Here is a 13251-nt window from a genome sequence, read left to right on the forward strand (position 1 = left end):
TTAAAGTACATTTTCAAGACATGCAGCGAACTTTAAACTTCAAATATTTCAAAAAGAAATGCCCGTAAGGACTTGTATTAAGGTACCTTTTGTTCATAGACCATGTGAAAAAATTCCTATTTAGACACAAATAAATTTTATACAAGACGATAAAAACATTTTTTATTAAATTTTTTTTTTCCTTTCGTTAATTTTCATATTGTTCTGTATTATTAAAACCGTCCATTTTCGGACTAAGGTAAAGTGGGTTACATCGTCATGTTTTCGTCTCAGAAATCTGCAGTAAAATTTCGTACAGACCTTTTAAATACACTCTGTATATCAGTTATCTTTAAATCGGGACGTCTAATACTCTTTATGAAGACCGTTTTTCGAAAATGCCTACCGGTAGCACAATCGTATTCATATTACTCTTGATAAATCCAAATGTTTATTTGAAAATGCTTAATTTAATTAAAATGACACAAAACACGTGTTAGTAGACGTTGTTGATATTGACATTGACAGAACCCTTTTGATCGTTGTTATGAGTGTTGCCTAAGCCTTCGGTCGCCTCCTTTTATTCTTGAGTTTTTCAAGGTATTTATTTATACTTTTCATTTCCTTAAAAATATAATACTTTCGGCTAGAATATTTCAAATTACTTGTCAGAATTGTTTTAGAAGGTGCATATTTTTAATTAGGCATAAAAGGTTTAGTGGATGACCAGCCAGTTTTGAGATAAAATCCGATTTTTAGTAGTTGTGATGTGCAGTTCTTGTTCAAATTGGGATAACAATTTATATTTTTGGTGAAAATTAAGTGTTGGTGTCTGTAATTTTAAACTTGTTACAAAACAGCACCTGTATATTTTAATTCCAAGTCATTATTTATTTACTTGTCATTTAATCTCGTATAAATAAAGTGCGATCTTGTTAGGGACGAAGCCCAAGCACCAGCATGTTATAAATCATATTTCCAGGGTTCTCTTTCATTAATGGAAAAGTAGCAATTTAGCAGCGATTATTCAAGTTAGGCCAACATATTATGAAATAACTCAGTTTGCATGCTTAGTCAGTTTTAATGGTTCTAATGTTTTTCAGATGTCTTCGAAAATAATAAAAGCTGGAGGTGGTGAGCCAGATCAATTCGAGACTCAAGTCTCGCAGGCGCTCCTTGAGTTGGAGATGAATTCTGATTTGAAAGCTCAGCTCCGGGAACTGCACATAACAAAAGCTAGGGAGATTGAATTAAACAACAAGAAGGTATATATATAAATGAACTATCTGAATCAAGTAATGTCCATAAAAATGCCTGTCTTTGTTTCAGTCAATAATTATTTACGTCCCTATCCCCAAGCTTAAACAGTTCCAAAAAATCCAGACTAGGTTAGTAAGGGAACTGGAGAAGAAATTCAGTGGAAAGCATGTAGTGTTCGTTGGTGAACGTAAGATTCTCCCCAAACCTACCAGGAAAACCAGAATGAAAAACAAGCAAAAGCGTCCCCGCTCTAGAACCTTGACTGCAGTGTATGATGCCATTTTGGAAGATTTGGTATATCCTGCTGAAATTGTTGGAAAGAGAATTAGGGTCAAGCTGGATGGATCTTCCCTTATGAAGGTTCATTTAGACAAGAACCAGCAGACCACAATTGAACATAAGGTGAGTTGTAAAACAAATAATGTTTATATCTATGATAATCTTATAATAATTATTCTTGAATGTGATTAAATCAAGTTGATGGTTGAAACTAAAATGAAAATAGACACTAGTAGTAAAATATAACCTGACTAGTTTCCTGCCAAAAGGGATATAATTGTTTCTGAAGTGAATGGTCTTCCTTCATATAAACATGTTTTAATTTTGGATGTGATGTAATTAGTCTCTAAACTTCCCTGAAGAAACATTCCCCTTCAGAGTTATGATTTACCATTATTATTTTTAGTTACTCAGAGCTCTTTATGATACTTATTTTAGTAAAATAAAGCTGGTAATATGTATTGTGTTTACTGTGGAATTGACAACTGAAAAATATTAAGCTACATCTGACACATTTTTGTTTTGGCTTAAAAGTTACATTATTTCTAAATAAACATGAAATTGCACACAAAAACGATACATTTAGTGCATATTTAATGAGGTTTTACGAGGCTTAACCATTTAAGGACTTTGGCAAGCGTGTACCGGATCTTAAACTGGACACTCTTTTAAACTTGTAAATTACATTAATTACTATTTTATTTCAGGTGGACACTTTCGCCTCTGTTTACAAGAAGCTGACAGGAAGGGAGGTGACTTTTGAGTTCCCTGAACCGTATTTGTAAGAAATGGTTTAGCAATTACACATGTTAAAAATTGGCTAGGATTGTTTTTTTACCATTTTTATTTCTATTTTACTCCATATTAATGGTTCAACTACAAATTATTTTAGGTTGATAAAAAATTGCCCTGCAGCAAATAAACAAAGCATATTTACTACCTTTTTATTTGTTTAAGATGGTGGTTTAGTAGTTTACATTCAAATTTATTCCTACATTTTTTCAATACTACATCGATGATATTTGCGAGGGAAATACAAAAAATAATACATTTGCAGAACATGAAATTAGCTAATCACTATCATCGGTAGGCATATATTTAATCCTTTTCCGTTTCGCACGCAAAGAATTAGATTTAGCAGATTTCTTCCTTCTCTTCTTTTCTTTTAACTGCAGTTCCAAAAGGTCTAATTGTGAAAGCTGGCTTTGCTCGGTGACAACGTCTTCATCTTCTTCCACACAGAAGGAATCCTTAAAGAGTTAAAGTAACAGTTCAGATTAGTTTCCAACTTTCTCATTAGGTACTTACGTTTACATATTCATTATCCTCTTGGATTGGATACTGAGAGTAAACGTCTGCTACATTTACAACTGGTGGTCGCCTTTGAAGAGTTTTGCGATGTGCGGGACTTCTAAATTAAAATGCCAAGAATTTTGTTATTCGTTCGTTTTCTCATTATGTGTCTGTTCTAACCTTATCGATCTCAAGTATACTGCATGCATTTGGGTATCACAATTCAAAGTCTTGTCATGAACAAAGCTTCTGTCGTAAATATCAGGCCCCGTTTCCTCTTCGTCCTCTGACACAACGACGTTCTCTTCATCCGAAACCACTGCTTCCAGGCACAGGAATGCTTTAGCTTGCTAAACATGTAACAGTAACTCAGTAATTTTTTAAATTTTTGTTTATACTGCGTGAAAAAAATATAGCAAACGATCATTAAAAAACTCACCTTTTTAGCCTCCTTTACTTCCAGTTTCCTTCTTCCTACATGACGCCTTTCGGCAAAACTTGTAACAGCCGGCGAAAGCGGACTTTGTATCACCTTCGCCTTTGAACTCCATTTAACATCATCAATTGAAAAATCTTCAAGCGAATCATCTGATGAAACATGTTTCTGAATGCTCTTACTTGATCCAGGAACATCTTTAAATTTATTTGGAAACGCAAATGAGTTGTTTTGACGAGCTTCTTTCGAAGTCGAAGGGGAGTTCATAATCTTTTGTTTGATTGGCCGCAATAAGTTCGGGGAGTTTGAACACCCCTTTTTAATTGCGGTTTCAGATTTTTTCCGAGCGCTTTTTTGCGAAACGATACTCGTGAGGAAACTGTCATCATCACTGTCATAGTGAGTTAGATCTATAAAATTCACGTTGCCCGGCTTATTTAAACTCTCTTCGGTGTGTGGGTTACCAGATTCCATACCTGTGGGTTTCAGGAGAACTTCTACCATCTGAGTTACTGTCACTGACTCATTTAATGAACATTTTTTACGCTTTTCAACGATGTTACACGGCTGCTCAGGCTTACGAAAGTCTGACAATCCGAAGAACGACAAATCACACAATTCGCTGATGTCATGAGGTGATTTGATTGGTGATGATTTTGTTTGATTGTTCACTTCAACTTCTAACTCAGACTGACCACATGACCTCAATATTTTCCTTGGGGTTTCACACAGATTAACTACATGATTTGGCATATCGTCTTCCAGTGGAAAATCACACATCGCAACGTCGAGTAGATGAGCGTCTGGCGAGTATATAACAGTATCTTGCGAACTATTAGGGGACTTATCGCTCGAGAATATATCACAGTACGATTTAAGATTAAAGAATTCTAGCAAGGCAGTTTCGGTGATCTCTTGGTCAGTATCCAAATCAAGCCTAAAGAAGTCCAGCAATTTTTCATTCGTAATCTCTTGAGCCTTGTTACTCTCTTCACAAACAGATTGGGCACCCGATTGACTGTCACAATTGCCGTGACTAATTTTGCTTAAAACATTGGAATAGCTTTTAGGGGCTTCAAAATAAGACATATTTGAACTCGCAGGCTTATCGACCTCACAACTTTCAATGGGGGTCGAACTGTCTGAATCGACCATTTCTTTATCAAATCCAAAGTAAAAATTACAGTCTATTGTGGCGATGAAGTCTTCAATATTATCTAAAGTAATTTTATTTACGACAGCTTCGCTAGGTATTGAAATGGAAGCTTCAAATTCATCGCTGGTTTTCTGCTGAGGGGGCTCAAGTGCGAATTGTGAGCAGTCGAAGTTTTTAGGGCAAATTGCACACCGAAAGAGATTGGTTGTTATGTCTGCCATCAAATAATTGGACAGCATTTTAAAGAGATTGTCAGATGAGCATGATATTGGCAAGAAAGTTGTATCGTCTTTTCGAATCTGTGAGTTTGCTCGAGAAGTAAGTTGCGATGGACGGGGGCCGATAACTAAAAAAAGAAAAAAATCACATTTTAAAATTAAACAGATCTACACAGAAGTCAGAAGCTCATTGAAGATGATACTTACCAATTTCAGTGGCAGTATTGTTACTTTTTCCACTTTTGAACATATTTCTAATATCACCCTGCTTTAGAAGTTTCCCTCTAATGTCCCTTGCCTTGACTGCACCTTGAGCTGCGATAGGAATATTAAAACGTTTCGAATCGGCATAATATAAAAGATCAGCAAGGTTTTGGCTTCGCACGGAGTGTCCAATGTGATTAAACTTCTGGAGTGTCCTCATTTTATCAATGTGCTTATTAAAGATCAAATTGGGGCTTTCCGACTTAGTTGGAGCACTATCTAAAACAAGCCACCATTGAAGTGTAAAAATGAATAGAGAGTTTTGATTAAATTAATCTCAACTCATTTTTGGTGCAGCAGGAATGTAAAAAAAAATTCCTTACATGAGAAAAACTTCATCTTGGTCTCAGGAATTCTGTCTTCAAACTTGCACTCTTTATAACCTTCGATGCAGGTTATTTTTGATGAGTTGAATGAGCACTTTGCTAATTTTTCCTAAAAAATTAAATACTAATCCTACCGTAACGATTACTACGTGCTATTGTATTAAAGAACGTATGGTTCAATTTTTAATTGAGATAGTGATAAATAAAATTAAAAACTCACAGCGATGGTCTCCTTTTTCTCGGTCGGAACGGTTATAAACATCTTCACGCATCGAGGTTCTATGTGGTTAGGGATTAATCTGGGACTATAGGAATGCAGGGCGTTTTTGAGTTGAACTGATCCGAGTACGTAGGTGGATATGTTATTCTTGTGCATTAGACAGTCCTTCAGCGTTTGCTGTTCTCTGCCTTCTGTGACTAGGACCAATATGTTGCCCGCTCGTTTTCGTCCAGTTCTTCCCATTCTTTGAACCATGCGAATGGGCGATTTACTTGATATGTCGAAACATATTATTAGGTCCACTTCACCGACATCCAGTCCTTCTTCGCCGATGCAGGTGGATAAAAGAGTATTGCATTTTCCATCTCTAAATGCCTTTACAACCTGTAGGAGAACGTTGAATTACAAAACATTAAACATTGCAATTGGTCAGTGACGTATTGATTACATTTAAGCAGCCATAAAGATGAGACTTTTGCGTTGAAAGCAACATTACATACAGACGACAAATAATACGGTACGGTGAGATGATCAAATTGAAAATGTACTCACTCCTAGCTGCGTCTTTTGCGTAATTCCCGAGCCCTTCCCGAGGAAAATCTTTGCCTTAACGAGTGGTCTTGATTGAAGCAGAAGCGTATGTGCTTCTATAACGGATTCTCTATATTCAAAGAATACTATCACACGTGTATCTTTCTTCCCTTCATCTGAGAAGTGTGCCGTTAGAATTTCTCGTAGTTTGTAATGTTTTGGATGACCGAATTTGATATTGTTTGGTATCTGAAAATTTTGGCTATTGTGGTCAGACAATAATCTTGTTCCTTACACCCCTACCTCTGGATATGTTCCGTCGGGCAAAATTTCAATATTGGGAATGGGGCCTAAATAGTTCCTCACATTCTCTAATATCGCTCTTAATTGTGTGTTTCCTCTAAGTAATGGTTTTTCAATATGCTCTGAAAATTTAGAAATGCTGTCATTTTGTGATAAGACAAATTTTTTATTCAACAAAGTGTATCTTCAAAATCGTTCTTCGATTTAATTACATGAACACTTACCATCAAAAAACGACAAAAAATTTCTCAATCCATGTTTAATCAATAGTTCAAGAGCGTGATACAAGGTGACACATATGTTGAGGCATCTCATTATTTCTGAGTAATTTGAAGAACTAAAAAAAGATGCAGATAAAATCTTTTGAATACCTCCTTCTAACAGAGATCCTCTCCTGAAAGACAATGTATACTGGCAAAAGAAAAATGTCTGTCATAATTCCCAATGCATAATGCTGTCTAATTAAGTTCAATATTTCCTGCGTTCGTGGGAATTTTAATTTTTCTCTTGGGTTTTTACATAAATATTGAGTTTTGTAATAATTATTTCAATTGAACTTACTTGGAACCTCTATTCTTGTTTTGAAAATCCTTCATTAATATAAATATTTTGCCTTTAGTTAAAGATCCGCAATTTCCTTGTATCACATTGTACTTTAGTAGGGTCCTGGCGTAGTATTCAACTATCTGCATCAGAAAATAAATGTCAACGAAGAACAAATACCTTTTTTGTCCTGTTTCTAAATAAATTATAATAATATATTTATAAGCCATTCATTAAATTTCTCATCAAGGGTCGTCTGATTTACGTTTAATTGATAGAAATCTCCTATTACATAAGTAAAAGCAGATTCTTCAGTAAAAAATACATAAACACCGTATGACTATTTTCGGGTAACCTGTATTGTAACCTTGGAAAATGATTTGAAGGAATTTGGACTATCACTACAAGTTACTCCAAGAATATTTACTTGCTATCGTCTCACAGAAAATCTGATTCGGATTTCGGAATATATTTACTGTCAAATAAAAGAAACAAATTCGCTCTTAAGTTGTCTTCAAAATTATGCCTTAAGGAAAAGGTTTCATGCTAAAATTGTATAAAACTGACCACTTCGAATAGAAATTGGAATATAGTAAATAAGAATATTTACCTTTAAATATTCGTCTCTAACTTCAACGAGCTTATCATCAAGGTGAACTACTAGAGTTTCCAGAGAACGCTGGAAAACATATTTCATCACGTCAAGGCTTTCTTCCGTTCTGAATTCAAGGTGGGATATTAACAAATTTTGTGCGACCTACAAAATGCAACCCTATTTATCTTGATCAATATCAAGTTAATTAAAATATTAATTAAGTTCTATGAATGCATAAAATTTAATCTTTAAAGTTGAAGGCAATTAGGGGTCAATTTTACTAAATTATTCCCGCCGCGCTATGAAAACTTACTTCTATAACATCCTTGACACTGCCTCCGGGGGTTGCACTTAGTGCTAGAACCCGGAAATACTTGTGGTTATTGCCCGTCAGTTTGCGGACAACTTGACAATAGGCGTGATTGCCTCTTGCCCTATGGGCCTCATCAAATACCAAACATTTAATTTGTCCCCCCAATTGTGCCACAGTTTCCAAATCATTTTGCAAAATATGAGGAGTGATAAAGAACACCCTCTTATTTAGCCATATATTTAAACGCGAAGCTGAAGGTTTTGTACCTTAAATATAATTAATCCTCACATATAATGAAATTTCTTTTAGAATGATTAAATGCAGTATCTGGGGATCAATTAACCCTCTTCAATTCACCTGTTAACTGAGCTGTGACATTTTCGGGAATTGCCATAATATTGTAGCATGCCTCGATTTGTTGCTTCACTAATGGCCTGGTGGGAGCCATAAATATTACTTTCCCTCCAGGGTACCAACGATAAAAATTATACATTACAACAGCGGCAATGAAGGTTTTACCCAAACCAGTAGGCAGGCTGACCTAAAAGTAATCTCTATCTATATTATATTCAGTATAAGAATATAAATAACTTTCTAGGGCTAATTCTGACATTTAAGTTTTGGGTATTTCAACAATTTAAAATAAGTACTTACTTACCAAAGTATTTTTGAATAATGCTTCTTGGACAATATTATATTGATAGTCACGTATGGAATAGTTTGTTGGATAGAACCATGTCTCTCCTGCTTGTAAATCAAATCCATCAGTTTCTGTATCTTTAGATAATGACCTTAAACGTGGAACAAACGTGAATAAAATCCCTTTCTGCTGCCAATTTTTCGTTTTTTAAACCGATTTTAATAAAATTTGATTTTGTTCTGTGTGGACCAAATGACATTTAGTAATTCAATTTGCATTGAAGGGATTTGTGACACAATAGAAAATAGTATCAGGAAACATCAGTTTTATTCGTTTTGATTGAAATACAATTTGATGTAATGAACTATACTTTTCAGTATTAGACTCTAAATTTTATTAAAAGTCTGGAAAGATATATTTTTCAGTGCGTTTATGTGAAACATGCATTTTTCGATGCTTTTTCTCACAAGGGATATTTTCAGTAAAGTTTGTTAACTCTTAATTTCCAAGTTTTAGGCTGGTATAAAGAAAACAATAAGTTTCTTTAATTTATTGTTTATTCGGTTTTCATATGCAGCATTTGGGTTTTTAATTTAGAGATTATAATTACTGAAAAAAAATGAACAAGAAAATCATAAAAATTACTAGTTATTCTAAATATGTTGTTTCCTAAAGTGCAAAAATATAAAGGGTGTTCTATTTGAAAATCTGAAGTACTCTACACTTCCAGACAAGATAGAAGTGGCACATATCTTATTGATAGCTCTGTAAATGAGATTTATTCCGTACAGGGTACAGATTGACAGTTTGATAATCAACAGGATCAATTGGAAAAGCTACGATTTTTGGGGCTTTCGATATGTCGCAACCAGCGTTGCCATATTGTTTTTGGTTTCGGAGATATAATGTAAAATATAAAATCAGATGAGACTCTCTTGATTGAAAGCTCTATGTGAAGAAGCAATTTGACAGTAAAGTATTTTATGAGGAAAAAACTGTGCACCTGTACCAAAAGTCTTAAGATCTTCTCGTTCTATGTTACTATAGACTTGTTGACCTGCTCAAACCAATTTAGACAGGTCTTACCCATTTTGAAGATACTCATATACCAATAAAGAAAACCCTCATTAAAGCTAATTCTCTAACATGTATTGACATTGAAATTATGTTTCGAAATTCACACACTTTAAAAAGTCGTCTTATCCATATGTCGTATGTATTTGTGATTGCCGAAGTCTGAAATTTTTAAAAAGGAAATCATCGAGATATGTGGAAGTGATGAGATATTATACATTTTGCCTTATGGTGATGTCTGTGAGACAGTGTCTTAGTAAGGAAGAGTTAACTACATATTACATTACTTTAGCTCAAAGCTTACTTACTGTGTTTGTGATTCCATTTTTTGACTGACTAAATTAGTGAAGCCTGGCAGGATCTACGGGGGACTTACAATAATAATACTATCTTAATCACATCAATGTTTTTTTTTAAATTAGTTAAGTAGAATGATTTATAAATTAATAAGCTAAAATAATCAAATAAACAAATAAAAACAACAAATTAAAATTTTTGCCGTCATTTTTTGACAGTTTAAGGTTATTTTAAAATTAAGGTTAGGAAATCTTAACGCATTCTCTGACATATGGTACAAATGACGTAACGTCTATTACGTATGCCTTACGTAAAATGACAAGTCATATAAATTTAATATGTTAAAAAGTAATAAAGATATATTTGAATGTCTAAATATAACCCTGTTTTGTTGCAAGGTTGCCGTTTAATTAATTCAAATTCTAGTTTAATTTGGTGTTTTAAACCGTTGTTTTTTGCTCATCAACTCTGGCGATAAAAATTAGCTTTTTTGAGAATTAAAATAGTGCTTCTGGTTATTTATTATCGGTGTTATTATTATTGTCGGTATGGTGCTCAAATTTTTAAGTAACCCGTGTAAGTAGCTCGTACCGTCCTTTATCAACCATTTTGAAAGAGAGTTAGAAAATAACGAATAACTGTTACCATCGAATTCAGTTAGAGATGTAATTTGAATTTTAATATTTTTTAAAATGAGAATTTAGTAGAGTACTCTTGTTTTATTAGCGTGTTTCGAATGCATTGAACTTAAGTTTGTCTACCGTAAGTAAGGTATCAGCACCAGTACCTGACAAATTCCTGCGACTTGTTAATTTTGAAAGATGTGGCATCGTTGTTGGTATGAAGCTTGCGACGTGTATAAAGAGTTGCGTGATTTGAACCATACAGGCCACGAAGCAGCAACGGCACGTTCTGTTTACGGGCCCACTAGAGATGTGTACTTCACCCTCCAGATCACAAGATTTATTTTGTAATACAATTTGATTATCTCAAGAAATCTCGGGCAGAGTCTGAACGTTTTAAGAATAACTCACAATTTCCCTTTAAGTGATCGGTGTGGGTCAAGTAAAACGATGCGTAGTAGTACTCCTTTGGGCTTACATTTCGGAGCCTGGATTCGGGGAATAACTGACTCGTTTACAGTATGTTGCCCGAATGCGTCGATAGATGGTCCACGGTCGATGCGCTACTTTGTTAAGCACATAAGTTAACATCTTTTTAAATTAAATTTTCTATTCTCATTTCAGTAAATTAACAATGTTTAGTTGGGTCACGCTGTTTGATTAGCATATAACAATGACAATCACGCTACAATGCGTGTGTGTTGTGTGTGCTGCTTTATTATAGATGCATCATTTAAACGTTTTAAGTTTAAATTCAAATAGCATTCATATGCATAATCCAAAAAGAACCGATACCTGTAGTCAAATATCCATTTCAGATGGAAACATGACTGTATACGCTATCGCTTTATGTACAGGATGGCTGCTTCTGAAGCTGAACCATGGGGACTTTGGTAGTCATGGAATATATGAGGTCAACATTGAGTTCGACATTGGACTGCTTCGAAATTACAAAAATTTTGATCTTTCGAAGATATTGGAAAAAACTAAAAGTGTAAAAAAACTTTTTTTCCATCGGCTTATTTGGGCAAATAATTCAAAAATTTCGTCTGGCACATGTTACACCTGAAATGCGACCTTTCGAGCTTCGAAAACCATCATCAACTTTGTTTTTTCTTATAGCCGCCATCTTGCATTTTTTAATTTTTAAATTCAGCTTTTTTTAATTACGATGGTGGGTCACACGTTAGGATTCAGTTTTTACCATTCATTGGACATACCAAAAATCTCGTTCTAAAAAGTACCCTGCACCTGGCAATAGCGCTCCCATGCGGTTTTTTACACTTTGATCCTGGCAATACATACTTAATATCAAATCGAATATAATGAACCTCTTGAAAGCTATAGAAGCTGAAAATATCGTATTTGCAGAATCTGATAATTTTATGGTAATGTTGCTTCCAGCTACGGTATCGTAAATTTTACGACGCTCAGCGTTCTAGGTCCAATTTCATAAACTTCCAGATGATATTTCGAGCTGAGCGTCTCATTACCTTCAGTGCTGTGTCGCAATTATGTTTTCCTGTATGCGTAAACATCCGTTAATGGGTTTTGTTTTAGCCGCTTTTTTGAATTAAAGTCTTAAATTTTACTAGTGGAAGAGGCTCGAATAGAATTCCCACACGTACATGTATTGTGCCCCGTTTTTTACATGTGTTAAAGATTATATTTTACATACTATGACGTCACGCTACAACAATGCACGGCAGTCGATTAAAGCCGCACACGTACCGGAGCGACTCGGAACCGTTGACTCGACGCGGTGCGCTGAATCGGCGTGTTCTGAAGGTACCGCGCGACTTCCCTTACCTTGCTCAATTTCTAGAAGTGGAACTAAGCATAGGCCCCATTTCAAAAGCCAGTCATGCGCACATCTCTATAGGGGTGTGCTTAACTGCACCACGCCACCAAAAGTCAAACATTCTACACTGCATACAGGGTGGCGGATTGAAAAAGAAACACGCGCAGTTCTGAATAGTTAAGAGAATTTATGAAAAAACGCTCGGACATGCAAAGCTTATTTTTGAGAGGGAAACATTTTAAACTAATTCGGATTTCTCTATCAGCGACCCCTTAAGCGGAAGGGTGTTCATCCTCAAAATCTTAAATTGAAAATTAAGTCGCGTGACACCTCATTTTGAAGGTAATTTAATGTACTTTACAACCTCCGAGTTTAAATTTTCTGCTGTTAAAAGAACCAAATGGCGGTTTCTTAAAGATGGGCAAACTGAGTTATTTACATTCACTTATTTCACCTTATTATAGTACTGTAACTTTACGTAAATTTAATGGTATTTTCTTCATATTGTTTTCATTACGTTAAAAAAAGGAAACTGGGTCGACAGGTAATAAAAAGCGTCAAGTTGAAAACGCGGTAGTAAATGAGGCAACTGAAGTGGTGGTTTTCAGACATGTTTTTCAAGACCCTCCATAAAATGCAAGAAATTTAGAGGTGTTATTTGATTTCAGGCGTGCGAGCATTCAAATGATTAAAAAAAAACACAAATTTCATTCGCACTAAATACATCTAGTGTAAGAACTTAATAAGGATGATTTTGATAAGATCTTACAATTTTCCGCAAGTACGTCAGAGTGAATTTTAAATGATCCACAGTTTTTTTTTTATGTATGTTTCTCAGACGAATGCTCCTTCTTTTTGAATTGTACTGTGAATCGGCACAACTATCATTACTGGTGTGATGAGAATTCTGCAATTATTCATGAGGGCCATATCCAATATCAGTAAAATTTGAATGTTTGAACAGGAAAATTTGGTGTCCCTCTGATAGGCTCATATTTTTTATCCGGCAATTTGACAGGGGAAATCTATGTTGAGCTATTGGAAAACGCGATTTATTCGGCATTCATAGAGATAATTGCAAACGTTGACCAATACAAAGA

The 13251-nt window shown here is 34.8% G+C and overlaps 2 protein-coding genes across 4 annotated transcripts; one reads left to right on the forward strand and one right to left on the reverse strand.

Moving 5' to 3' along the window:
- Positions 1–465: 465 nt before the first annotated feature.
- Positions 466–2337, forward strand: RpS7 (ribosomal protein S7). 2 transcript variants are annotated; one of them, XM_066287141.1, is made up of 4 exons: positions 466–579; positions 1083–1244; positions 1309–1641; positions 2226–2337. In XM_066287141.1, the coding sequence occupies exons 2-4, from the start codon at positions 1083–1085 to the stop codon at positions 2301–2303; spliced, it is 573 nt and encodes a 190-aa protein (XP_066143238.1). In that variant the 5' UTR covers positions 466–579; the 3' UTR covers positions 2304–2337. The 2 variants fall into 2 exon arrangements, with proteins under 2 accessions (XP_066143238.1, XP_066143239.1); XM_066287142.1 differs by having other exon boundaries at positions 567–665.
- A 111-nt stretch (positions 2338–2448) lies between these two features.
- On the reverse strand, positions 2449–9935 carry Fancm (FA complementation group M). 2 transcript variants are annotated; one of them, XM_066287139.1, is made up of 16 exons: positions 9739–9935; positions 8375–8507; positions 8074–8257; positions 7717–7982; positions 7419–7565; positions 6827–6951; positions 6490–6602; positions 6266–6387; positions 5984–6211; positions 5432–5815; positions 5209–5320; positions 4829–5104; positions 3251–4749; positions 2992–3161; positions 2827–2929; positions 2449–2768 (listed from the first exon to the last, which is right to left on the reverse strand). In XM_066287139.1, exons 1-16 carry the CDS (start codon positions 9753–9755, stop codon positions 2589–2591), a joined length of 4059 nt encoding a protein of 1352 aa, XP_066143236.1. In that variant the 5' UTR covers positions 9756–9935; the 3' UTR covers positions 2449–2588. The 2 variants fall into 2 exon arrangements, with proteins under 2 accessions (XP_066143236.1, XP_066143237.1); XM_066287140.1 differs by lacking the exons at positions 7717–7982; positions 8375–8507; positions 9739–9935 and having other exon boundaries at positions 7983–8109.
- Positions 9936–13251: the final 3316 nt, after the last annotated feature.

The sequence above is a fragment of the Euwallacea fornicatus genome, chromosome 11, assembly GCF_040115645.1.
Source record: "Euwallacea fornicatus isolate EFF26 chromosome 11, ASM4011564v1, whole genome shotgun sequence".
NCBI classification, from domain to species: Eukaryota; Metazoa; Arthropoda; class Insecta; order Coleoptera; family Curculionidae; genus Euwallacea; species Euwallacea fornicatus.

Bases quoted from the DNA above. Each gene is read 5' to 3' on its own strand.
- RpS7 (XM_066287141.1), top strand. From the start codon at position 1,083: ATGTCTTCGAAAATAATAAAAGCTGGAGGTGGTGAGCCAGATCAATTC. The intron at 1,245-1,308 runs GTATATATATAA...TCTTTGTTTCAG, and splicing joins TTGAATTAAACAACAAGAAG to TCAATAATTATTTACGTCCC. The intron at 1,642-2,225 runs GTGAGTTGTAAA...ATTTTATTTCAG, and splicing joins AGACCACAATTGAACATAAG to GTGGACACTTTCGCCTCTGT.
- Fancm (XM_066287139.1), bottom strand. The intron at 8,258-8,374 runs GTAAGTAAGTAC...GATTACTTTTAG, and splicing joins CATTATTCAAAAATACTTTG to GTCAGCCTGCCTACTGGTTT. The intron at 7,983-8,073 runs GTGAATTGAAGA...ATTATATTTAAG, and splicing joins TGTCACAGCTCAGTTAACAG to GTACAAAACCTTCAGCTTCG.